Raw genomic sequence first — 27,547 nt, forward strand, 5'->3', positions numbered from 1 at the left:
GTGAGAGGGGTTCAGAGAGTGGGTTGAAAAGCCAAATATTACAGAGCTGGGGGCTTCCAGGAAACTGAGGCAGCATGAAGGGCTTCTTTCAAACCCTGAAGTGAATAATTCAGAAGGATTTTAGACATGTTCCCCTAGTAACATGAGTTTATTTCAAGGTATGATAAAAGGAAAAGGGGCCACTCTCTAGGGACAGTGTGGTTCTTCTCAGAGGGAAAGAGGGAGTGTGAGCCCTTCCTGCTCCCTAATTTTTATTGGGAATTCCAGGAAAGCTTCTGGAGTTCCGCCCAAGTCCACCTTCTGACTTTTGACTGACAATCTAGGAGCTTGCATGTACCACCTCTGAGAATGGATGGTGTCGTACTCATAGGGTAGGAGTTTTTAAGGAAATTGAGTCACCCTGTTTTTGCCTCAGTTTCCTGCTCCCTTAATTGGGGCTTCTTTTTTTTTTTTTTTAATATATATTTTTAGTTGTAAATGGATACAATACCTTTACCTTATTATTTATTTTTTTAATGTGGTGCTGAGGATCGAACCCAGTACCTTACACGTAACGTGCTAGGCAAGCGCTTTACCACTGAGCCAAACCCCAGCTCAGTTGGGGCTCCCTTTTAATAGCCTCATCAAGTTTTGTGAAGGTCTTGATATTTGGTTGTTAGGGTGATTTGGGAGTTGTGACATAGTTTCAGTGATAAGGTAGGGTTCTTAAGACTGGGGGAAGTTATAATGTACCAAGCCCCCAGTGTAAGGCTCTGTATGGCTTTCAGTGGTCTTTGCATGCTAATTCATTCGTGGCTGATGGCCTCCCAACAGTACCCATCCCCCCAAGAAAAAAAGCAACCTCAAAAAACTAAGGGCAACTAAGAATAAAATTTAGAAAAAATGTTAAATATTTTAACAATGGCTACATTTTTATTTTGTAAAAATGTAAGTCTGTACTGAATTCGTACAAAGCAAAACTGGTTCTTTGCAATAAATAGTTTGAAAACAGTGTTTTAAAGGACAGTTTGATTCTTTTTTGGGGGGGAGGGGGGTGTTACTGGTGATTGAATTCAAGGGCACTTGACCACTGAGCCACATCTTCCAGCACTATTTTGTATTTTATTTAGAGACAGGGTCTCACTAAATTGCTTTGAGCCTTGTTTTTGCTTTTGAGGCTACCTTTGAATTATGATCCTCCTGCCTCATTCTCCCAAGCACTGGAAATTACAGGCATGCGCTACCCCACCCGGCTCATTTTGATTCTTTATCAGTTATTTATACAAAGTTTTATGAATTTTAGCTGCTTCTAAAACGTTCCCTTTTTGGCCTTCATTCCTATGAATTTTGTATATCTAATTTTTATAAAGAAGATTTGATTCCTCTGAGTCATTTTTAGTTAACATCAAATTTTATTGTTTACAGCATCATTTCATAGTTTTAATTTATATATTTTTTCAAAAATTATTTTATTTTATTTTATTTTTTTTAATATTTATTTTTTAGTTATCGGCAGACACAACATCTTTGTTGGTATGTGGTGCTGAGGATCGAACCCGGGCCGCACGCATGCCAGACGAGCGCTCTACCGCTTGAGCCACATCCCCAGCCCCCTCAAAAATTATTTTAAAATATTCATTTTTTTAGTTGCAGTTGGACACAATACCTTTATTTTATTTATTTTTATATGGTGCTGAGGATCAAATCCAGGTCCCTGAATGTGCTAGGTGAGCACTTTACTGCTGAGCCACAACCTCAGCCCCTCAAATTTTTATTTTTTGGATCAGTTTTACTGTTAACCGTGTGACTTAACAACAGGATAGGATATGAGTGTAAAGCTGAATCAAAACTTCCTCCCTGGCCAGAAGTCCTTTTCTTACTCTGCAACTACCAGATCATTGTTACATTGCTGGTGAAATGAGGGAAAGGTGGATGGCAGAAACCAAGAACCAGCTAGGTTGGTCTATATGAGAAAAGATGTAAGAGAGAAGCGGGGACAGAGAGGAGATCTGAGTGGTGAAGAGAGAGAAGCTTTGGAATTTATGGAGAAAAGGAGTAATGAGGTGAGAACAGAGACTTTGGCGAAAGTAGTGTATACCAAGGTTTGTAGGAAGTTTTACTACGTGTTATGCCATGCAATTCGCCCTATGCTGCTTCCTTAAATGATCACTAGTAAAGAGTTTTATTACTTTGGGGGTACTTTTTGAAATTTCCCCCTTAAAATCAATATTAGGATAATTTCCACTCTTTATTTACTTGGTTTTTTTTCTTCCCCATTGCTTAAAAATATTATTAAAAAGTTATATTGGTTTGATTGGTGTTTTATGTTAATCTATATTATTTATTCCAAGGTGTACTAGAATTTTAGAGTTCTTCCTTTGGTTATATATGTGGACCTTTCCCTGAAGAATAAAGATACTCAACTCTCTCCTTCCTTTCTTCCATCCTTCTTTCCTTTCTTCTCTTTCACCTTCCTTTCCTCTCTCTCTTTTTTTCCTTCTCTTTCTCCTTCCTTCCTGTAGATTTTTTATTGGTTTGTTTCTTGTTTTCCTTTTTTTTTTTTTAATGTATACATCTTTATTTTATTTTTATGTGGTGTTGAGGATCCAACCCAGTGCCCCGTGCATGCCAGGCGAGTGTGCTACAGCTTGAGCCACATCCCCAGCCCTTCTTGTTTTCCGTTTATAGTATAATAGTAATAATAAATTATATTTGTATGATATTTTATTGATTATAAAGTACTTTGATTATTAAATATTATTTAATCTGCATGATCTCCCTAAAGGGTACATATCCAGTATTAAAAAAAAAAAAAAGTTGAAATCCTATTATCAAGGTAACCCATTTAGGTTGTAGGATTAGGGCACAAACCCGGGAGCTTTGATGTATTATCTGGATAGTATAGAGTAATAATTTCAGTTGTAGATTCTGTAACCATAATGCTTGGATTCAACATATGACTTTGCCATTTACTATTCTTAGGAAAGTTTCTTAACCTCTCTGCTTCAGTTTCTTCATCTTTATGGTAGCAAAATAATAGTCTCTACCAGATAGGGCAAGTGAATTAATACCTCATAGGAGTAAATGAATTAAGATCTATAAAGTATGTACAAGAGTATTTGACAGCTGGGTGAGGTGGCGCATGCCTGTAATCCCAGTGGCTCTGGAGGTTGAGGTAGGAGGATCACGAGTTCAAAGCCAGCCTCAGCAAAAGCAAGGCACTAAGCAACTCAGTGAGACCCTGTCTCTAAATAAAATACAAAATAGGGGGCTAGGGCTGTAGCTCAGTAGCAAAGTGCTTGCCTAACATGTGTGAGAAGGTACTGGGTTCAATCCTTAGCACCACACAAAAATTAACAAATGAAATAAAGGCATTCTGTCCATGTACAATTGCAAAATAAAATAAAATACAAAATAGGGTTGGAGATGTGACTCAGTGGTCAAGTGTCCCTGAGTTCAATCCCCGGTATCCCACCCCCCAAAATGGTGGGTGGGCTGGGGATGTCTCTCAATGATTAAGCACTCTGGGTTTAATCCCTGGTACCAAAAAAAAAAAAAAAAAAAGTGTCTGACATAAATATTCAGTGAATGTTAGTTATTATTGCTACTACAGTACCATTAGCTTGATTTTCTTTTACTATTGCCTTTTTGGGCTTAGTTCTAAGAGCAGCTATTTTGGAGATTATGGTGATAAAGTTGGTTTATTAACAGAAGAACAAGACAATGAAGAAAGTGAGAAAAGGAGAAAAAAGAAGAAGGGTACCAAGAGGAAACGAGAAGGAAAGGGTCAAGAACAAGGGACCTTGGCCTGTGACCTGAAATTGGATGACATGCTTGATCGTACCTTAGAGGATGGTGCCAAGCAGCACAACCTGACAGCAGTCAATGTGCGAAACATTCTTCATGTGAGTAAGACTGGGCCGCTCTGTCATTGCAGTGGAAACTTTTATGGAAAGCAAATAAACAGACTCAGCAAATTCTTGACTCTTGGTAGATTAATTACCAGTTTTGTGGGTTACCTGTGACAAAGCATTTTATATCTCAAGATAACTTTCTCTGCACTTAGCACAAATTTGAAATCTGAACACATATTAAAGAAGAACTTAATTGTGAAGATAACTGTCTTTGCTTCCTTCCACTGGTTTGCTTAATGTGTTTAGCAGATTTGAAGATAAGAATGTTCATAGTGGATTTACTTATGTGGGGTGATACATCTGAAAAGAAACCCATTTAGCATTTGATCGTACTTAGCACACTTATCAACAGTATTTTAGATATGTTGCAAACTCAGCTATTCATAAAGATTTTGCTGTTTCCTGTAGCATATGGTTACTTTAGAATCAATTTTTATTGCTGTTCCTAGTAGCAGCTAATATGATTGATTTATTTGCTACTACATTGTTTCACACTCTGTGCTTCTATCTAAAACTTTTTCTGCCTTCTTTGTGGTGAGTCAACTTGCTTTATCCCAGTCTGAAGCTGGAGACTGGCTTTCATTAATCCTCCATGTAGGTTTAACAGAGTTACATACAGATGAGTATTTTCTAGATGACAACATCTTTATGTGAACATAAAGTGAAATTTCATCTTTCTCCAGGAAGTAATCACAAATGAACATGTGGTAGCTATGATGAAAGCAGCCATCAGTGAAACAGAAGACATGCCAATGTTTGTAAGTAGTTGATGATCAGTCTTTTAATGTCATGGAAGAATTACCTGTAAACTGGCCAAGTGTAGGAAGTCACTTGGGAGTTTATAAACCTTTTAATAGCTTGGGGCAAAGTTAGTATCTCAAAACCTGTTTATGGCCAGGGTGGTGGTGCACACCTATAATCCCAGTTTCTGGGGAGGTTGAGGCAGGAGGATTCCACATTTGAGGCCATCCTGGGAAACCTATCAAGACCCTGTCTCAAAAATAAAAAGGGCTGGGGATATAGCTCAGTGATAGAGTGCTGCTGGGTTTAGTTTGTACTACTGCAAAACAAAAACACCCAAACACAAAAGCCCTGATTTTTGATCCTGTTTCTCTTTCCTTAGGAGCCTAAAATGACTCGCTCTAAACTGAAGGAAGTGGTGGAGAAAGGAGTGGTAAGTGTTCTGTGTTTTATTTTATTATTATTTTTTTTAATATTTATTTTTCAGTTTTTGGCGGACACAACATCTTTGTTTGTATGTGGTGATGGGGATCGAACCCAGGCCGCACGCATGCCAGGCGAGCGTGCTATCGCTTGAGCCACATCCCCAGCCCTATTTTGTTGTTATTTATTTAGCTTGGTAAATAGGATCTAATTCTAGGTTATTCATAGGGAAGAAATATGGAAAAATTATGGTCTGGGTTTGCTCCTTTAAAAGATTTATTTGTAGTCCAGGTGTGGTAGGGCACATTTATAATCCCAGCAACTCAGGAAATTAAGCATAGGGTTGAGGCCAGCCTCATCAACTTAGTGAGACACTCAACAACTCAGTGAAACCCTGTCTCAAAATAAAAAGTAAAAAGAGCTGGGGATTTAGCTTAATGGTAACATGCCCCTGAGTTCAATCCCTAGTACCAAAAAAAAGTATGCCCCAAATGGAATCTACTAAACCAAACGTGGTTTAACAGTCTACATTAGTTAGATATCTCCTCAGTGTTCTAGAGACCATGTTTTTCTTAATACAACCCAAGGCTATGTTGACTTTTTTTTGAGCAGGAGGGGCAGACATACCACACTTTTTGTCTAGTTAAATAATCCTTGTTGTATAAATTGAAATTTCATCATTCTTCAGAAAATAATCACCAGTGAACATATGGTTGCGATGATGAGACAGAAGTTCTGTGAAATCTACATGACATATAGAGTATAATTAACAATGATTTTGTGTTTGATTAGAAAAACAAAAACAGCCAATGAGATCCACATCAAACTTTGGATTATGTTTTTGACCGTGAATATAGTGTACAGATTTGAGGCCGTAAGATTAATTTATGTGGGAGAGCAAAGGTGAAGAGTCCAGGTCTTAATGCTTAATAGACGGACTCCAACACACTTTTAAATGCTGGCTGGCTTTCTGGATGGGTTTGGCAATAGGTTAAGAAAATGACGTGGGAAGGGAACTGGCCCTGAATCATAGTCATACCGCTGACCCTGTACTGGTCCGAGTAATGCAGAACTACATAAGTTGTCAGAATATGGTAGGACTGAGGAAATGTGAAGACCTAAGGTTCTTTAGAGACAGAACCTAGTAGTTGATTGTCTTTGTTCATAAGATGATTTTGTTTGGGTCACAATTGAATGGCAAGAAATTATATATTCTCAGTGGCATCTTATCTGCAGTATATAAGAGTTTTTAAAAAATTCAGTAACAGTCAGTAGTAAATGCCTATAATCCCAGTTACTCAGGAGGCTGAGGCAGGAGTAGTGAAAATGTGAGGCTAGCCTTGGCAACTTAGATCCTGTCTCAAAATTTAAAATATAAAAATAAGGGCTGGGGTTGTGGCACAGTGGTAGAGCACTTGCCTAGCATGTGTGAGGCACTGGGTTCCAGTTCTCAGCACCCATATAAATAAATAAATAAAGGTTCATTGACAATTTAAAAAAAAGAAGAAAAAGAAAATTAAATTAATAAATAAAGAGATTAAATAAATAAATAAATAAATAAATAAATAAATAAATAGATGGATAGATAGAGCTGGATATGGTGGTGCCTGCCTGTAATCCTGGCAACTTGGGAAGCTGTTGCAGGAGGAAGACAAGTCCCCAAGGCTAGCCTCAGCAATTTATCCAGACCCTTCTCAAAATAAAAAATAAAAAGGACTAGGGATTTGGCTTAGTGGTAGAAAATCCCTGGGTTTAATTCCCAGCACCACAAAATAAAAAACAACCAACCTAAAAGAACAAAAAAGCCTTTCCTCCAACTCTGTGTGAAGCATGTCAAACAAAAAGTTGAAAGAGTATTACAATTTAGATTCCAAGATTAACATTTTATCATATTTGCTTTATGTTTATAATTATTGTTTTTTCTTATACTGTTTGAAAATAAGAGTGGATAATATGATACTTCACACTTAAATCTTTCTGTAAGAGCTATTTATGGTTGGATTTTTAGAGGCATACTGGTGGCAGATTTATGTAATTGATTAAAAGAAATACTGATGTCAAATGGCTGCTGTAACTATAATATCTTAAGTTTTTGTATAGTGTTGTAGTTAAATAGTTTTCCTATCGTTTGCCCCATATGAGCCTGAGCTGCAAGACATACATTTTTTTTTCTCCATTTATAGATAAAAGTGAATCTTACTAGGATTACAGCATAAATGCAAATGACAAATAGATTCTTCCCTCTTTTTCTCCAGTTAAACTTTCACAGACATTTGAGAAGATACCGAGAATAATCAGCACCTCTAGATCACTGTAGCTACTTGTTAGGTAGATGGCTCTTTGTAATGGTAAAGAGAAAGTAAAAAAGAAAGTTAATCCATTTCAATTAATTATTTATATTCTTTTTGGTAGGTAATTCCAACATGGAATATTTCACCAATTAAGAAGGCCAATGAAATTAAGGTAAACTTGGGAGAGGTCTTTGTCATTCTTGTTTTCCAGAAAGACTTCAGTTTTGAAGCCTCATTATTTCTCTTCTATTTGTTTTTAAACCTATTATTTTTTTTTCTTTAAATTTTGACTTTGATTTCTCCCTTTCCACTGCTGTAGGGTTTGCATCTCATGGAGTCATTTAACCCCTGCTTTGTGTTGTTTGCTGTAGCTGCACATTATATTCTTAGAATTTGTTTTTCCGGCACTGCTTTCTTCACCTTCTTTTTTTTTTTAATATTTATTTTGGACACAATACCTTTATTTTATTTATTTATTTTTATGTGGTGCTGAGGATCGAACCCAGGGCCTTGCATGTGCTAGGCGAGAGCTCCACCACCGAGCAACAACCCCAGCCTTCTTCCCCTTCTTTTCCAAATACTTATAATTTGTGTTTATTATTAGTTCATTTTTTGTGCTGTTGGGGATTGAATCCAGGACCTTGTGCATGTTAAGCACATACTCCACCCTTGAGTCCTACTCCATTTTTCTTTCTTTCTTTTTTTTTGATACCAGGGATTGAAGTCAGGGGCACTTGACCACTGAGCCACATCCCCAGTCCTATTTTGTATTTTATTTAGAGACAGGGTCTCACTGAGTTGCTGAAGCTAGCTTTGAACTCGCGATTGCCGGGATTACAGGCGTGTGCCACTGTGCCCAGGCAGCTTGTCCTTCTTTCTTTCTAATATTTTTACTTATAGATAGACACAATACCTTTATTTTATTTATTTATTTTTATGTGCTATTGAGGATTGAACCCAGTGTCTCACATGTGCTAGGCAAGCACTATACCACTGAGCTACAATTCCAGCCCTCCATTTCTTTCTAATTGTACTAATGTAGCCTCCACAGTTTGTGGATATCCACCTTGAAGAAGATGATTCCTCTGATGAAGAGTACCAGCCAGATGAAGAAGAGGAAGATGAGACTGCTGAAGAGGTTAGTGAGAAAAAGTTTTGCTTAATATGACATGGTATGCTTTGCTTTCTTAGTATGGTTACCTCATCTATAAAGAGGATTGAAAAATTGTTATTTTTTTATTTTTTTTTTTTAATATTTATTTTTTAGTTATCGGCGGACACAACATCTTTGTTTGTACGTGGTACTGAGGATTGAACCCGGGCCACACGCATGCCAGGCCAGCGCGCTACCACTTGAGCCACATCCCCAGCCCATTGTTATTTTTTTCTAATGAGTTTTTTGCTGTGAGGTATTTTTCTGCTCTTCATACTCCCTCCATTTTTTAGCACATATTATGAAACGTAACACATAACACATAAATGTATTTTTTTTTTTAAAGAGAGAGTGAGAGAGGGAGCTAGAATTTTTTTAATATTTATTTTTTAGTTATTGGCGGACACAACATCTTTGTTTGCATGTGGTGCTGAGGATCGAACCTGGGCCGCACGCATGCCAGGCGAGCGCGCTACCGCTTGAGCCACATCCCCAGCCCCACACATAAATGTATATAGAATAAAATGTAAAGAAAGTTGAGAATTTTAACAATGCCAGGACTACCCCAGTATGTCCTTCCCAACCCCTGTCACCTCCCTCCCCCTAAAAATAATCATTATTTGGAAATTACTTGCTTGTCTTTCTTTGTAGTTATATCACCTAAGTGTGCATCTCTCTATAGTTCTATTTTTATTATTTATGAATTTTATGTAACTGGGACCCGTAGTGTATGTGTTCCTTTGTTTCTGGCTTTGTTATTTTTGTTCAATATTATGCTTTTGAAAATCATGTATGCTGTTGTTTGTAGCATACTTTGTTCATTTTTAAGGCTTGTTAATTTGTTCTTTGACTTGTTTGTAAAAGAATTTTAAACTGCTGCCTTATATTTAAAAAAAAATTTTTTTTTTGGTAGTTGTAAATAGACAGCATGCCTTTATTTTTTTATTTTTATTTAAAATTTTTTTTTTTTAGTTTTAAATGGACACAATATCTTTATTTTTTTATTTTTATTTTTATTTAATTTTTTGTGATTATAGATTGGCAGAATGCCTTTATTTTATTTTTATGTCGTGCTGAGAATCAAACCCAGTGCCTCACGCATGCTAGAAAGCGCTCTGCTGCTGAGCTACAGCCCCAGCTCACAATATCTTTATTTTTATTTGTTTATGTGGTGCTGGGGACTGAACCCAGGGCCTCACACTTGCGAGGCAGGTGCTCTTCCACTGAGCTACAATACCAACCCTTGGGGCTGGGGATGTGGCTCAAGCAGTAGCGTGCTCGCCTGACATGCGTGTGGCCCGGGTTCGATCCTCAGCACCACATACAAACAAAGATGTTGTATCCGCCGAAAACTAAGAAATAAATATTTAAAAAAATTCTCTCTCTCTCTCCTCTCTCTTTAAAAAAAAAAAAAATACCAACCCTTATTTGTTTATTTTTATGTAGTTCTAAGGATCGAACCCAGTGCCTCACATATGCTAGGCAAGTGTTCTGCCACTGAACTACTGTCCCAGACCCTGCCTTATACTTTTATAGAGTTTATAATACAAATGAGGATAGTGATCTGATCCATGGCCTCCTCACCACTTTAGGATATTAAGCTATTTAAACTTTATTTTCTCAAAAACAATTTTTATTTTCTCCTTCTTTTATTTATTCTGTTGAGATGTCAAACTCGGTAGATTGAGACAGAGGCATATGTATATAAAAGTGGACTGAATTTGTCTTGTAGAGCTTATTGGAAAGTGATGTTGAAAGCACTGCTTCATCTCCACGTGGGGCAAAGAAATGCAAACTGAGGCAGTCTTCTGAGATGACTGAAACTGATGAGGAGAGTGGCATATTATCAGAGGTAAATCAGCATCAAATAAAGAGACTTAGATGTAACTGTATAAGCAGATTAATTAACCAATTAAGTAGATGATTTATTTTTGGGGATTCTGTGCTGTTACCATTTTTCCACGTCCCTTAGCTCAAGGAACAGTCAAGACTAGAACTTAGTATTAGGGAAAGAGCTTTTCAGAGTTCTCTTAAGGGGCAAAAAAAATGTACTAGCAGAGTTTCTTTTCTCCTGTCTATTTGATATTGTCCTTAAAGCCATTTTATTAGATTTCCTATGTTTTGCTAACCTAAGTAGCATTGTGTTGACTTCACTGGAAATAGAATAAAACCTAGTTAGATCTATATGCTTGACAATGCATATTCTCATGTACCTCTGTCTAGATAAGAAGAAAAGGGTCAATAGGGTATGGAAGACCTGCTTCTTTCTCCTGTTTCTTAGTTCCCTCTCTTTTTCTCCTTTCCTTCATTTCTTTGTTCTTTCCTTCCTTCCTTAACGTGGTGCCTCTTTTTAATCAGGCTGAGAAAGTCACCACACCAGCCGTCAGGCACATCAGTGCTGAGGTAGTGCCTATGGGGCCCCCGCCCCCTCCCAAACCAAAACAGACCAGGGATAGTACTTTCATGGAGAAGTTGCATGCTGTAGATGAGGAGCTGGCTTCCAGTCCTGTCTGCATGGATTCTTTTCAGGTAAATGTCTTAACTCCAAATCACTGACAAAGTGAAATGTGGTAATTTAGTTGTTGCTCATGTCTAGAGGAGAAGAGAAAGAGATTAAATTCTTATATGTAAGAGTCATGAAATTGTTAATCTTTGATATTCTTTTTGTTTTGTTCTGTCTTGCCTGAGTTGCAGTTTTTTTCTTTTGTAAAAATTTTTTTTTTAGTTGTAGAAGGACACAATAACTTTATTTTATTTATTTGTATGGGGTGCCTGGGATTGAACCTAGCGTCTCAAGCATGTTAGGCAAGCTCTCTACCACTGAGCCACAACCTCAGCCCCTGAGTTGCAGTTTGTAAGGAAGGAATAAACTTTGTGACAGCATTACGAAATGTGCATCATAGAAACAACCTTCACCTAGATTCTTGAGAATCACAATTGTTTTATCACAATTGTTTTTTCTGTCTCTCTCTATATATATACATTTAAAAAATTGTTTTGGAGCTGTGTTGCCGCCATGATTTTTTAAAAATATATTATCAATGAACCTTTATTTAATTTATTTATTTGTATATGGTGCTGACAATTGAACCCAGTGCCTCATACATGCCAGGCAAGTGCTCTACCACTGAGCCACAACCCCAGCCGCCCCCATGATGTTTTTTCACCCCTAAAAACTTTTCGTGTGTTTTCTAAAAATTAATTCTCTTATTATATTACCACAGTAGTTACTCAAGTCAGGATCCAATAATTTAAAAAAATTACAGGGCTGGGGTTGTGGCTCAGTGGTAGAGTACTGATACATGGTACAAGGATGAACTTTGAACATGTTATGCCAAGTGAAAGCAGCCAGAGACAGGCCACACATTGTATGAGTCCATTTTTGTGAAATGTATAGTAGAAGAAAATCCATATAGATAGAAAGAAGATCAATGGTTAATAGGGGCTGGGAGGAAGAGCGAAAAAAAGGGTGACTGTTAATGGGTTTAGGACTTCTTTTTTTTCTCCACATTTTTTATTGGTTCATTATAGTTAATACATACTGATGGGATTTTTGTTACACATGCACATAATATACAATATAACATTATAATTTGGTCAGTATCCCTCCCTAGCACTTTTGGTATGAAATTTCTTTTTGGGATGATGAAAACATTCTGGAATTAGTGGTGATGGTTGTATAATTCTGTGATATATTGAATCCACTCAATTATACCCTTTAAAAGGATGAATTTTATGGTGTATAAATACATATCTCAATAGATGTTCTTGAAATGTTTGTTAAAAACATCGTTTTTCTTAATATTTTCAGATAAACAGCAAAAAAACCCAAATTGTTTAGGGAAGAGTTCTTGTGGTTTTAGCCAGGATGAGGAATGGATGAAGTTGAAAGAATTTGAAAACATATTTGCTTAGTGGCTTTTTTCTTTCTCCACTGGTTAGCCCATGGATGATAGTCTCATTGCATTCCGAACCCGTTCTAAGATGCCCCTGAAAGATGTTCCCCTGGGGCAACTAGAGGCAGAGCTCCGAGCTCCAGATATCACCCCAGATATGTATGATCCCAATACAGCTGATGATGAGGACTGGAAGATGTGGTTGGGGGGACTCATGAATGATGATGTGGGGAATGAAGGTAAGTGATGTTTGCATTTACTATCTATTTCTGTCCACTATCTATGTTGTAAAATTTTTGTTAATCAAAAGCTTAAAGAATGGGATTGTAGCCAGGCATGGTAACATACAACTATAATCACAGCAGTTTGGGAGGCTGAGGCAGGAGGATGACAAGTTTGAGGTTGCCCTCAGCAACTTAGTAAGGCCCTAAGCAATTTAGTGAGACCCTTTCTCAAAACAAAAAGGGGCTAGTAATATAGCTCAGTGGTGGAGCACTCCTAGATATCCCCAATACTGAAAAAAAAAAAAAAAAGAATGGGATTGTGTTGAAAGAAAAAAATAAGAAGACTTTCCCCCTTATTTTCACACTACAATCACACAGAGGACTTCTGGGACCTCAAAAGGTATGGAAGTGTGGGGATTTCTCTTTACCAGTAAGTGAGCAATTCTGTGCAGTGGATACCAGTTGGATGTCCTCTAATCACATTCAGTTCTAATGCTGTCAACCTAGAGATGGTTCAGATTGGCCTCTCTGTAGAGCATTCATTCCTCCAAGGAGGGTCTCATGGTCTACTGTCAAATAGGATAGGTCAGAAAATTTCCTGTGGCCAGCTAAAGGCAGGGGAAGATTAGAGTTTCTGTGCCCTGGTAAGGAAGTTAATGAGCCAGGAATTGTGGTAAAAAACCCACAGGTGACACACACCTCTATTCCTAGCCTTCCTGGGAGGCTGAGGCAGGAGCATTGCAAATTTGAGGCTATCCTGGGTAATTTGGCAAAACCCTGTCTCAAAGAGGTCTGGGGATGTAGCTCAGTGGTATACCTCCTCTGGGGTCAGTACCAAAACAGAACCAAATCCAAGTATATATACATATTGTCATATCATAGGTGTGTTTTGAGTTCGTTTAATTTTTATGTAAGTTATTTACTTTAAATCAGTAATTTCTCTCTTTCTCTTTTTCTGTTTGTCTCTGTCTCTCTCTCTCTCTCTCTGTCTTGGTTAAGAATTTTTTGGGGGGCATCTTTTTAAGGTCATCTTTTTAAATTGATGCACTTCCCTTTCCTTTCTCTCTCCTTCTCCCTCTCTTGGATCCCTTTTTTCTAGTCTATTGGTTTCCTTTTTAGCAATCTTTTGAATATTATGGATCCTCTTCTGAAACATAAACACACACATAATTTTCTATATTATTTCATGAGGATTCACTGGCTCACTACAAGAACATTGTGTTAGTTAAGGGTCTTTATAATGCAAGTAAAAGAATTCTACCTCTATCTTGTTGAGATTAAATAAGACCAAGCTTTGGGAAAGACAGGAAAACCCACAGTGGAACTGTTAGGATTCTCCTTCCCTCTGTATTTCTTTCTTTCTTTTCTTTTTTTTTTTAAATATTTATTGTTAGGTGTAGATGGACACAACACAATGCCTTTATTTTTTTATGTGATGCTGAGGATCGAACCCGGGTCCCGCCCATGCTAGCGAGCGCTCTACCGCTGAGCCACCATCCCAGCCCCCTCTGTATTTCTTTTTATCACATAGTTCAGTTCTCAATTTTTTTTCCCCCCCGCAATGACTACTTTTTACTTTGTCAGCACTATAAACGCCAATTTGAAAAATCTGGGGAACAACTCAGAATGGCTTGGTTTGATCACATGCCCGGTCTGTTGGTGGTGTGTGGTACCCATAGGGAGACTGTTTTGGCATGGAGTCCTTGGTTGACAGAACCTCATAGAGCAATGTGGTTGGAGTATGCTGTTACCCAAAAGAAGAGTGTTACCAGAAGTGGGGAAGGAATATTGATGAAATAAAAGTTTGGATGGAAATAGACTGTAAATGGGTAGATAGGTGAGGCCAGGAATGTCAGGGCAAGTGACTTATTCAATTATCCTCTTAAGTGTTTGAACATACCTTCTTCTTCTTCTTCTTCTTCTTTTTTTTTTTTTTCATTTTTTACTTATAGATGGACACAATACCTTAATTTTATTTATTTATTTATTTATTTATTTATTTATTTATTTATTTATTTTATATGGTACTGAGGATCCAACCTAGTGCCTCATACATGCTAGGCAAGCACTGTATTACTGAGGTATAACCCCAGCACTTGAATGTACCTTCTGATACTATTAATCATATTGTACCAATGTGATCCTGCAATCTGTACACATGAAAAAATGAGAATTCATACCCCATTGAATCAAATGTATGATATGTCAAGATCATTGTATTGTCTCAAGCAACTAAAAAAAATTTTTTTTAAAAATCATATTGCATATCATTTGGCAAAATTTAATAAATACTTTTCTTATATAGGCATTGTACTTGGATCCTTCAGGGATAAAGGCTCATATATTGAAAATGAAAGGACATCTGGGGCTGAGGTTGTAGCTCAACGGTAGAGTACTTGCCTAGCATGTGTGAAGCACTGGGTTCAATCCTTAGCACCATGTTAAAAAAATAAAATAAAGGTAAAGGTATTGGGACCATCTACAACTTAAAAAAAAAAATTATTAAAAAAAAAAAAGAAAGGACATCTGGTCTGTTGTTAGTTCATGATACATTTATTTTAATTTAATTTTTTTGTTTGTTTAAATACATTTAATTTAATTTTTTTGTTTGTTTTGTTTAAAGAGATGAGGTTTTGCTATGTCACCCAGGCTGGCTTTAACCTCCTGGGCTCATGTGATCCTCCTGCCTCAGCCTCTCTGATAGTTGGAACTACCAGTGCGGGCCATTGTACCGGGCTTGTTATAAGGTTTTAGAAGAGGGGAAGATAATTCATGTTTAGGATGATCAACTATTGTCCAATTCCATGACTAAAACACTCAGGGTCACCCCAGATGAACTGGGCTGTAGGAAGTAATCATACAAGAGACAGATACCTTTTTCTTTGGGTCCTGTGACTGCTCCTCTGACCTTAGGGGTCCACAGAAAGACAGAGATTGAGAGCACATGCTGAACCCTTTTACTGAGGGGAAGCCATGAGGCAAGGGGTCAGGTTTCAGGGGGTTGAGCCTAGCTTGGTGATGTCTGCTGTCAGCAGATTGACTGACATCTAGGAAGGCACACCCAAAGGCAGAGCAAGAGAAAGGGACACAAAAAGGGAGTTTTCATGGAACATTCTATCCCAAACAGAGCAAAGGGGTAGGATTACAAAAGAATAGGTGAGTGTAGCTCAACCCCAGGGGTATGCCTACTCGTGAAACTGGCCTTGCTATCCAGCAGGGGAAAAGACCGAGTCTGGAGTCATGGCACTACCACACCAGACTACAGTGATCTTTCAGATCCCTGTGGTGCATGAGGACTGGAAGGTGTGGTAACTCAGTGTGGCTCCCCACAAACTATAGCTACATAAAAGAGGTAGGTAATTGAACTGGACCTTTGAAATATTTTTGAAAACCATGGTAGGAAGGAAGGATAGAGAGGTGGCAGATAAATACGCATAGTGGATTCTGTTGGATATATCCTTCCCAGAGTTCTTTTTTTTTTCTAGTAAAAGTATACGAGTAATATAAGCTTGTTTTAAAGAAATCAAATATTAAAAAAAGTGCTAACGCTCTTCCCCAGGATGACACTGTCTTTCCCCAGAGGGACCCCTGATAATAGTTTGAGATGCATCTATAAGAGTTTTCAGATACGTAGTTGGTTAGTTTTAGTTTTCTACATTAATATGGGAAGAGGAAGAATAGAATTCTAGTCCTAAATTTAAATTTAGGACTTTTCTCATTCAGTTAGAAAAGATAGATGACAAGAAACAGATTGTTTTGAATCTTAGCTGTTTTCTTTTTTTCTATTTTTCCTCTATTCCAGGGACACTAATAGGTTACAAAATGCATAAAATTGTATACAAAGGAAAATACGAAGTTTGAAATTGATCAAATAAACTGGAGAATCAGTTCTTCAATAATCAGTGACTTATTTGTTATCCCGCTAGCCTTTTTTTCTTTTTGTTTTTGTGGTACTGGGGATTGAACTCAGGACTTTGTACATGCTAGGCAAGTTCTCTACCACTTAGATACATCTTCAACACTCCTACTAGTCTTTCTTTCTTTTTTTTTGTTATCAGGGATTGAGCTCAAGGGTACTTGACCACTGAGCCATGTCCCCAGCCCTATTTTGTATTTTATTTAGAGACAGAGTCTCACTGAGTTGCTTAGTGCCTCACTGTTGCTGAGGCTGGGTTTGAACTCATGATTCTTCTGTGTCAGCCTCCTGAGCTGCTGGGATTACAGGCCAGCGCTACTGCATCCAGCCCTTTAGTCTTTCTGATAGAAGTCTAAATGTTTTAGACTAAAAGGACCCAATCAGAACAATTTAGGGAAGGAAAAGTTTATTTAAAAGCTCATAGTTTCAGAGGTCTTAGTCCATAGAAGGCTGGCTCCATTCCTTGGGGCTTGAGGTGAGGCAGAACATCATGGTGGAAGAGTGTGGCAGAGGGAGGCAGCTCACATGGTGAACCAGGAGGGGAAGAGAGAGACTCCACTCCCAGAAATAAAATATATACCCCAGAGCCACACCCCCAATTCCCACCTCCTCTAGGCACACCCTACCAGCCTTTAATTACCACTCTGTTAATCCCTGTCAGGATTCACTGATTGGTTTAATACTCTTACAACTCAATCCTATCTCCTCTGAACCTTCTCGCATTGTTTCACATATGAGCCTCCGGGGGATACTTCACATCCAAACCATAATACTAAGCTTCTGAATTTTTTAGTATTTATTCCTTTCAAAGGAATTCTCCTTTGAGAATCTGATGAGAACTATGCAGTTTTTCCCTCCCTATACAGACTTAAAAATTTTTATGATATTTTGTTTTTGGTTCTACATATTAAAGTTCATTTTTTTAAAAAATATTTTTATTGTAGATGGACATAATACCTTTATTTACTTATTTTTATATGGTGCTGAGGATCGAACCCAGGGCCTCATGTGTGTGAGGCAAATGCTCTATCACTGAGCCACAACCCCAGCCCTTGAAGTTCATTTTTTGAATTTATTTTTTCTAACAGCCCTCTCTGAGGTTCTTTTACACCAAGCTTCCAAATCTATGCAAAAAGAAATGGACAGGACTGTGGTTGTAGCTCAGTGGTAGAGCACTTGTCTAGCATATGCGAAGCACTGGGTTTGATTCTCAGCACCATATATAAATAAATAAAATAAAAGTCCGTTGACAACTGGAAAAAAAAAAAGAACAATAAAAAAAGAGTAATGGAGATAGGCCTGGCATGGTGGTGCACACCTGTAATTCCAGCTTCTTGGGAGGCTGAAGCAATAGGATCACAAATTCCAGGCCAGCTCAGTAACTTAGCAAGACCCTGTATCAAAATAAAAAAGGGCTGAGGATATAGTTTAGTGGTAAAGCATCCCTGGGTTCAGTTGTTAGAACAACAACAAAACACACACACACACACACACACACACAGCCAATGATTAGAGTGTTTGGCCCCTAAGTCTACCAGCTGAATTTACTCAGGGCTGGTAAACAGGAAATGATGCTTGATATGGTATCCTAGTACCAAACTTATGCCATAGGCCTATATACTTTTTATAGCATTTTTGGTTATTTTCACATATTCCTAGTACCATTTGATCTACATGTTATTAAAAGTCAGTCTTGTCTTTTTGGAACCATGGATTGAACTCAGTGGTACTTAACCACTGATCTACATTCCCAGCCCTTTTTATTTTTATTTTGAGACAGGTTCTCGAAAGTTGCTTAGGGCCTCATTGAGTTGCTGAGGCTGGTTTTGAACTTGAAATCCCCCTGCCTCAGATTCCCACATTGCTGGTATTACAGGCATGTGCCACCATACCTGGCAAAAGTCAGAATCTTACTTGCAGAAAATAATTAAGAAACATCACTAGAGGAGCATACCAACTTAAGGTAATCTGGGTAAATGTTGACATTATTAATCAGTGAGCACATTCTACCACCACAGTATCAAGAGCTAAGCAGAACTCAGAAGAAATCCTATTAAATGATTTTTCAGCATGTTTGCCAAATAAGTTCTTGGAGAAAAATATTGACTGACCCATTTGCGTGGTGTGGGCAGAAGCCATCTGTTGCACTTCTTGCACCCAAACAGATGGGGTCCAAACCTGTACACACTACCCATATGTGATAGGCTTTCCCGAGAACTTTGATTATTCAACAGTGTTGGTAAAGATCTTGCTGTAAAGAGATCTACATCAAATGTATTGTGGAGATTAGGAAGATAGGATTTCATTTCCTAGGAACCAAAGAATTTGTAATGGCAAGATAAACCCAGAAATAGATGGAAAAAAACTTGATATTTAAATAGCTATGAATTAACAATGCAAATTAACATATTATTAATTGAGTACAATTTATTTGCTCATGTTTTTTGGAGGGTACTAAGGATTAAATTCAGAGGCACTCGGCCACTGAGCCGCATCCCCAGTATTTTATTTAGAGACAGGGTCTCACTGAGTTTCTTAGTGCCTTGCTTTTGCTGAGGCTAGCTTTGAACTGAGGATCCTTCTGCCTCAGCCTCAAGGCCACTGGGATTATAGGTGTACACCACCACGCCCAGCAAATTGAGTACAAATATTGAGTCAAGAATTATCAAAGTAGGGGCTGGGTTTGTGGGCTCAGCAGTATAGCACTTGCCTAGCACATGTGAGGCCCTGGGTTCGATCCTCAGCAAGCATAAAAATAAATAAATAAAGGTATTGTGTCCAACTACAACTAAAAAATAAATAAATATTTAAATAAAAGAATTATCAAAGTAGATTTGGGTAAATTAGCATAAATTTTCCATTGATAATGAATTAAAATGTATATACAAAGCTGGGTGCAATGGCTGGCACACACCTCTGATGCCATTTTTCTTGGGCTGCTGAGGCTTGCAGGAAGATTGCAAGTTCAAGGCCAGCCAGGGTAACATAGCAAGACCTTGTTTCTAGAAAAAGAATACAAGAAAAAAGTATATGTAAGCCAGACATAGTGGTAGCATCTGTGGACTCTTGAATGGGGAAACTGAGGTGGAAGGATTCCCAAGAGTTGAAGGCTAGCATGGCCAACATATTAGAAACTATAGAAAAGAAAAAAAGTGTGGGGGCTGGGGTTGTGGCTCAGTGGTAGAGCACTCACCTTGCACATGTGAGACCCTGGGTTCGATCCTCAGCACTACATAAAAATAAAAAAGTGAAATAAAGATATTGTGTCCAACTACAACTAAAAAATATTTAAAGAAAAAAAGTGCATATTTATTTTTAACGAAAGAGGCTCATTTCATATTACAAAATACTGTGAAAGGGTAGAAAGTGAAAAAGCATTTTATTTTTCAGTCTTTTTTAATTTCATGCGCTTTTTGATATTCTTTGTGTTCACTTAAGCATATATTTCTCTTAAGTGAGAAAGTTTTTCACACAAAGAATCTTAAGTGAGAAAGTTTTTCATACAAAGAATCTTATTATACCTATTGATCTGCAGATTGTTCTTTTTACTTAATTATATAATTTAGATTTTTTTCATCATAATACCTAGAAATTTCTTCTCCTGTTTAATGGATACATAATTGTTATGAATTTAATTCTTTTCTTTTTGGTAGTTTATTTCTTTCTCTTAAATTAATTTTCTTAGTTTCACTAGCCACATTTCAAGTTGTCAGCAATCACATGTGGCTAGTGGCTATCGTATTGCACAGTACATATGTAGACCATTTCCATGATTGCAGAAAGTTTTCTTAGAAAATACTGATCTAAAGTTGTCTGGGAAAAATATCACCTCAAATTCTGTAATCTAGGTCTGGGGATGTAGCTTGTGGTGGAGTACTTATCTAAGCATGTGCCAGCCCCTGGGTTCAATTTCCAGGAGTGAAAAAATATAATGTAATGACTCTACAGTTTTTATTAAGGAATTGAAAAGAAACTGGGCATAGTGGTGCCCAGCTGTAGTCCTGGCTGTTTGAGAGACTAAGGAAGGAGAATCACTTGAGCATAGGAATTAAGAGTTTGAAGAACATAGTGAGATGCCAGTTTAAAAAAAAAAAAAATTTGAAAAGATGTCATAATGTTAACATTAAAGAAAATCATGGGGGCTGGGAATGTAGCTCAGCAATAGAGAGCTTGCCTAGTGTGCACAAAAAAGAAAAGAAAAAAAAGAAAAACATTAGGCACAGTAGCACAGTAATCCTAGTGACTTGGGAGGCTGAAGTAGGAGGATGACAAATTTGATGCCTCCCTGAGCAGCTTAGTGAGACCCTGTCTCAAAATTTAAAAATAAATAAATGAATGCAGACCTAGAGATGTGGCTAAGTGGTAGACTGCCTCTGACTTTAGTCCCCAGCACTGCAAAAAAAACCAATCAATGAATAAAAGAAAATTAGAAAAACACCTGTATTTCCAGTATTTCTACTACCCTAGCATAACATTTATTATTTTTGTACATTTTTATTTATGATTCTTATCATTGCAGATATATAACTTTCATACTTATTGTTATTATGTATGCAGAAATTATGCTCTACTGTCATGCATGTATTAAGCATTTATAGAATGCTGTATGTTCACATTTTTTATTTTATCACACCAAGATATTATAATTATATAGCCACTCCCTAATTGTTGGGAGTGGCTATGTAATTTATGCCATTCCTTTTTATTATTATTATTATTATCAATAGTGTACAAATAGCTTTTACAAAAAGTTTTTTTTTTTTTTTTTGATGGTACTATGGATTGAACACAAAGCCTCACACATGGCAGGCAAGTATTCTACCACTGAGCTGTATCTCCAGCCCTTTTTAGTAATTTATTTATAGTTTAAAATTTTAATTTTGAGACAGAATCTCACTTAGTTGAGGAGGGTAGCCTCAAACCTAGGACCTCCTGCCTCAGCCTCCTGAGATTACAGGCATATGCCACTGCATCCAGCTAAAAAGTACTAATTTTGAAAAACAGAGTGTGATGTCAGGTGAGTTCTTTGGCAAATTCAAAGAATGAGATCCATAGACAAATGTACAAGTGAAGGGTAGAAAAGCAAGATTATTTAAAGCAGAAAAGGCTCCCAGAATACAGGAGTGATTCTGAGGGAAGGTACAGTCTCAGGGGCCTGTCTTCTGTCTAGGGGGTTTTATGGGCTTGATCTGTCTCTGTAGGTGATTGGTGGGATGACATGTAAATATAGGATTCAGAAAGGGACCAATCAATTCTATTTTGACTTCAGCTAATCTGAAGAGAGCAGTTTCTTTTCTTTCTTTCTTCTTTTTCTTTTTTTTTTATATCAGTTGTTGATGGACCCATTTTTATTTATTTATTTATGCATGGTGCTGGGAATCAAACCCAGTGCCTCACAGTAAGAGGCAAGTGCTCTACTGCTGAGCTCCAACTCCAGCCCCTGGAGAGAGTAGTGTCTGAGCCTTTATTAGCATAACAGTGGGGGTGAGTGTTCTCTAGGTAAGTCATTGCTAGGGGTAGTTAAGGAAATATCCTGTGGTTAGGACTAGGTGGGGTCTGAAGCTTGATTTTCTAATCATGTCTTCCTCCTTCTCTGAGACCCTTTCCCTAACTGCCTGTGGGTGGTCTATCTTTCTGTGTCTCATTTTCATGGGATGTACTACTCAAAGAGAGATTAGCAGCTTTCTGTCTTCTGCTGCATATTGATAGCCTTAAGTTTATTTTGAAAGGAGGGGCAGAACCTGGTTTATTGGAGAAAGTAGGTGAGATGACAGCTGTGGGAAATGATCTGTGCAGAGGCACTGAGGAGAAAACCAGTTCTTTAAAAAGTTAAAAAATGTACATTATTTATTGGAACAGATTCTTAAGGTGTTGAAAATACCAAGATTTTAGATAGTAGAATGAGTTGGACATTACTTTCCTGTTTTCATGTATGAATACATGACCAGTGTGACTCCACATCATGTACAACCGCAAGAACGGGAAGTTAGGGCTGGGGATGTGGCTCAAGCGGTAGCGCGCTCGCCTGGCATGTGTGCGGCCCGGGTTCGATCCTCAGCACCACCTACAAAGAAAGATGTTGTGCCCGCCAATAACTAAAAAATAAATATTAAAAAATTCTCTCTTTACTCTCTCTCACTCTCTCTTTAAAAAAAAAAAAAAAGAATGGGAAGTTATACTCCATGTATGTATAATGTTAAAATATATTCTACTGTCATGTGAAACTAAAAAGAATAAAAAATTTAAAAAGCGAAAATACTAAGATTTTATTGGTAATGAGTTCAGAACTTGGGAATAAATGTATAAAACATTTTTTCCCCCTAGATGAAGCCGATGATGATGACGATCCAGAATATAATTTTCTAGAAGATCTTGATGAACCAGATACAGAGGATTTCCGTACTGACCGGGCAGTGAGAATTACCAGTGAGTATGTTTATCAAATCCTAGTTTTGTCTGTTCTGCATCTACCTTTGTTTATTTTGTAGATTTTTGTTGGTGAAATTTGCACCATGTTTAAGTTAAGACATTTAAGTTTCCTCTACTGCTTATTTCTGTAATTCTTTAAATTTAGTTATATGTTCAGAATGCAGTACTTTATTTTTATATCCCATAGTGATGTATTGAGTTCTTATTATTTGGCAAAGATTGTAGTTGGGATACCAAGAAAAATTCGAGCAGTCCCTGCCCTGTGAGAGACTAGTCAAGGGAAAGAATTTCAGTATAACATGATAGGTGCCAAACAGGTTGAGTGTAAAGTACACTTGGTCACCTAAAGAGATTGTCATCTCCTAGAGTATGGTATGGAATAGGGTAGGAGGCTTAGGAAAGGATTCATAAGATGAGATGTTTTAACCAAGCTTTCAAGAAGATATGAGAGATTTTTGATGATTGGGAACAAAGAGGGATAATGCAAACACAAGAGCATCTGCAAACCACAAAATTATAAAGCATCAAAAAAATGTGTTTAGAAAATATCTAATTAGGTGGAGTTGTGTGAGAGGTGGTACTAAACATAAGTAGTGTTCAGATTATGGGGAAGTTTTAAGTAGAAAATCAATAGAAACTGAGTTGGATTTTAGAAAGATTAAACTGGTATTTGATTTAATACTAGTTTAATGTATTTGATGGGTAAAATTAATATATTAAACTAGTCTGAGGACATAGGCCCAGATAAATTCCATGGCAGATCACTTTTGCCACAACCTGCTGCAAGACTGTAGTATATAAAATAATCTTGATAACTTTGAGTAATTTATTTAAAAAATTGTATCATTGGCTAGTGTTCCAGTCATGGAAAATTTATATTTCAGAAATCATTTATTTTTACTTGGAAGGCTGAGGTGGAAGATCACTTGAGTTTAGGAGTTGGAGTCAAGTCTGGGCAACATAGTGAGACCCTGTATCCAAAAAAAAAACCCATTGATTTTTACAAAGGGTCTACATGACCCTGTGCTGGAGTAATATGTACAATGTGGAGAAAGCAAGGTCTTACCTTTTGACCAAGTTGTACAGAGATTTTTTTTAGGCCTCCAAAAATATTTACTGTGTGTCTAAATAATGCAGTATATTTCCTACAGTACTTTAGACTTTCTATTTTATTGCTTTTGAGATTAGAATACCATCTCCTTTATGAAGATCTTCTATTTATTTTGATAAATTATCCAAATTATCTATTGTAACAATTAAATTTAGAGGAGTAGGACTTAGTGGCACACAACTGTATTCCCAGCAACTCTGGAGCCTGAGGCAAAAGGATTGCAAGTTTGAGCCTGGCCAATTGAGTGAGACCATGTCTCAAAATAAAAAGGGCTGGGGAGAGTTGTGGTTGTGGCTCAGTGGTGGAGCACTTGCCTAGCACATGTGAGGCCCTGGGTTTGATCCTCACCACCACATAAAAATAATAAAATACCTTTGGTATTGTGTCCATCTACAACTAAAAAAAAAAAAAAAAAAAAAAAAGGCTGGGGATGTAACTCAGTGGTAGAATGCTTGCCTAAACATGTGGGGAGTCTCTGGATTCAATCTCTTGTACTGCAAGGGGAAAAAGAGTTAGAGGAAGCATTGGAAAGAAAGCACCAGAAGTTAAAGAGGATGCGTGGAATGAAAAGGCTGGAGGGTTTAGGCTTTGAGAAGACATCGAAGGAGGGACTAGGAAACCACAAGAAAATGTAGTGTCATAGAAGACAAGGAAAGAATCTTTTTAAAAGGAGTTTGTCTGTAGTGTCATTTGCAGGTAAGGAAATTTTCTGCTTCAAGCAGAAAATCAGGCTATCTTATTTCTGTTCATCCGTCAGCTGGAACATACTTGTTTTCCCTTATTGTTTATCTACTGTTATTTCTGGTTACATATAATTTCTTAGCGACACTCTCTTCAATTAGAATTGATCATCTTGCTTTGCATTCTCATACCATTTTTTAATGTTTTTTTTTTATATACTCATTGCTCTGATAATTTCTTATTTAGCATCTCTCTTTTTCCCCTGGACTGGGAGCTTCTCCACGGCTTTGTGTTATTTACTGCTGTAAAGTCAACGTTTAGCACAGTGCTGGCAATATTTGCCAATTAAGTAAAGAACTTTTTTGAGATGCCTGAATGAAGAGCCATCTTTCTAGTGAGAGATCTGTGAAAACTAGGGTAAAATATAAATTTTCTTCATACTCCTTGTCATAAAACAAATGTGACATTGTGATATTATTCAATTATAATCCCTTCAACAGGATTTATCCTTATAATGGGTAGACTAAAATAAAAAAAATAATAAAAAAGCATAAAATCATAGTTTAAAAGTTCTGTGGGGTCATATTTTTTCCCACTTGAGAATTTGTTTATAATTTCTGTGATATGACCTTTTTATCTCTGTTTGTATATCTTCAGTGAGAGGGAGTGCATCAGTTCTGCAAATACAGTGTGTTCTAGTCTGAACAACTGCTCAATTAACATTTCCATATTCTTGTTTGTTTTTTGTGTTTTTTTTTTTTTAAGAGAGAGAGAGAGAGAATTTTAATATTTATTTTTTAGTTTTCGGCGGACACAACATCTTTGTTTGTATGTGGTGCTGAGGATCGAACCTGGGCTGCACGCATGCCAGGCAAGCACGCTACCGCTTGAGCCACATCCCCAGCCCTTGTGCATATAAAAGATGTTTCTTTAGCTACTTAGGAGGCTGAGGCAGGAGGATTGCAAGCCTTGACAACTTTACTACAAGGTTTGGTCTCAAAAGTTACAAAAAAAAAAAAAAAAAGCTGGGGGTATGGCTGTAGCTCAGTAGTAGAGCATGTGTAGCATGTGCAAAACCCTGAGTTTAGTCTCTAGTATCACACATACACACACAAAGATGTTTCTTTTCCTAAGTGTTGGTTTTTTTTTCCTATGTAAAACATGCCAAGTTTCATTAGTTCTCCAAAGGGCACCATCCATGTTACTTCCTCTGGATTCTAACCTTTATTTTTCTTTAAACTTCTCCGTTACATTTTATTAAGAATTTATTTATTTATTTATGGTACTAGGGATTGAATCCAGGGTTACATAGCCACTGAGCCACATCCCCAGCCCTTTTTATATTTTATTTAGAGACAGGGTCTTGCTGCATTGCTTAGAGCCTCGCTAAGTTGATGAGACTGGCTTTGAACTTGCATTCCTCCTGCCTCAGCCTCCCATACTGCTCGGATTACAGGCTTGCATGACCATGTCTGGCTAAATTTTTTTTTAAACATGTAGAAGAATTAGAAGAATTGTATAGTGAACATGTTTTAATATAAATGTTTTAGCATAGCTATAAAGGATGAATAAGTGGGAAACATTTTTTTTTTTGAGAGAGAGAGAGAATTTTTTAATATTTATTTTTTAGTTTTCGGCGGACACAACATCTTTTTTTGTATGTGGTGCTGAGGATCGAACCCGGGCCGCACACATGCCAGGCGAGCGCGCTACCGCTTGAGCCACATCCCCAACCCCGGGAAACCTTTTTTAAAAAATATTTTTAGTTGTAGATTAACACAATATCTTTCTTTTAATTTTTATTTACTTATTTTTAAAAATTAACTTATTTTAATTATGTATTTATATATTTATTTTTTATGTAATGCTGAGGGTCGAATCCAGTGCCTCACCCATACAAGGCAAGCGCTGAGCTACAACTCCAGCCCTGGGGGAAACTTTGAATATGCATTTGTTTTATCATGCAGCTCTCCATTTATCTCTGTTCATCTATGAATTCATCTTTTAAAAAATGCATTTAAGAGTGAGTTATATTTTGATTTCAAGCACTTCTCCAGCCGAATGTGGTGGTGCACCCCTGTAGTCCCAGCGACTCAGGCTGAGGCTTGAGGTTTGCAAGTTCGAGGCCAGCCTCAGCAACTTAATGAGGCCCTAAGCAACTCAAGTGAGACCCTGTCTCAATATAAAAAAAGCAAAAATAAAAAGGACTGGGATGTGGTTTGATGGTAAAGCACCTCTGGGTTCAATCCCCAGTACCAAATAAGAAAAAAAAAAAAACAAAAAAAAACTTCTCTTTGCATATCATGAACTAGAGCTCAATATTTGTTTGTGACTTCTCATTTATGTAAATTTATATACAACGTATCACACGTTTCTTAAGTATACCATTTAATGAATTTTGACATACCTTTATTTGTGTAACTCATATTCCTATCAGGACATAGAATCATCACTGTAGAAAGTTCCCTCATGCCCCTTCCAAGTCAGTCATTCCCCCCCTCCCCCGCCTCCCCCGCTTTCTGTTTTTTTTTTTTAATCACAAATAAGAATTGCCTATTTCAGAACTTCATATAAATGAAATCAGATTATATGTGCTCTAGGTGTGAGGCTTCTTTTACTTAGTATATTTTTAAGAATCCTTCATAACATATGTCATTAGTTTGTCCCCTTTTACTGAATTTCATGTATATATACAACAGTTTACAGAATTTTACAGAATTTCATGTATATATACAACAGTTTATCTACTTTTGTGTTACTGGGCATGTGGATTCTTTTCAGTTTTTGGC

At 37.2% G+C, this 27,547-nt stretch overlaps 1 protein-coding gene across 15 annotated transcripts in view; it reads left to right on the forward strand.

The window, feature by feature from the left end:
• The window catches only part of Gon4l (gon-4 like), an 84,142-nt gene that overhangs the window by 17,974 nt on the left and 38,621 nt on the right, over window positions 1–27,547 (forward strand). For 12 of the 15 annotated variants that reach the window (XM_048814714.1, XM_048814711.1, XM_048814710.1 and 9 more), the window contains 9 exons: window positions 3,691–3,884; window positions 4,577–4,651; window positions 5,017–5,067; window positions 7,470–7,520; window positions 8,391–8,486; window positions 10,234–10,353; window positions 10,860–11,030; window positions 12,444–12,636; window positions 22,862–22,963. In XM_048814714.1, coding sequence (XP_048670671.1) covers window positions 3,691–3,884; window positions 4,577–4,651; window positions 5,017–5,067; window positions 7,470–7,520; window positions 8,391–8,486; window positions 10,234–10,353; window positions 10,860–11,030; window positions 12,444–12,636; window positions 22,862–22,963 — 1,053 coding nt within the window. The remainder of the gene's footprint in view (window positions 1–3,690; window positions 3,885–4,576; window positions 4,652–5,016; window positions 5,068–7,469; window positions 7,521–8,390; window positions 8,487–10,233; window positions 10,354–10,859; window positions 11,031–12,443; window positions 12,637–22,861; window positions 22,964–27,547) is intronic. The other 3 variants (XM_048814716.1, XM_048814722.1, XM_048814717.1) reach the window with 2 other exon arrangements.

Source organism: Marmota marmota, unplaced genomic scaffold, assembly GCF_001458135.2.
Source record: "Marmota marmota marmota unplaced genomic scaffold, marMar, whole genome shotgun sequence".
NCBI lineage: Eukaryota > Metazoa > Chordata > Mammalia > Rodentia > Sciuridae > Marmota > Marmota marmota.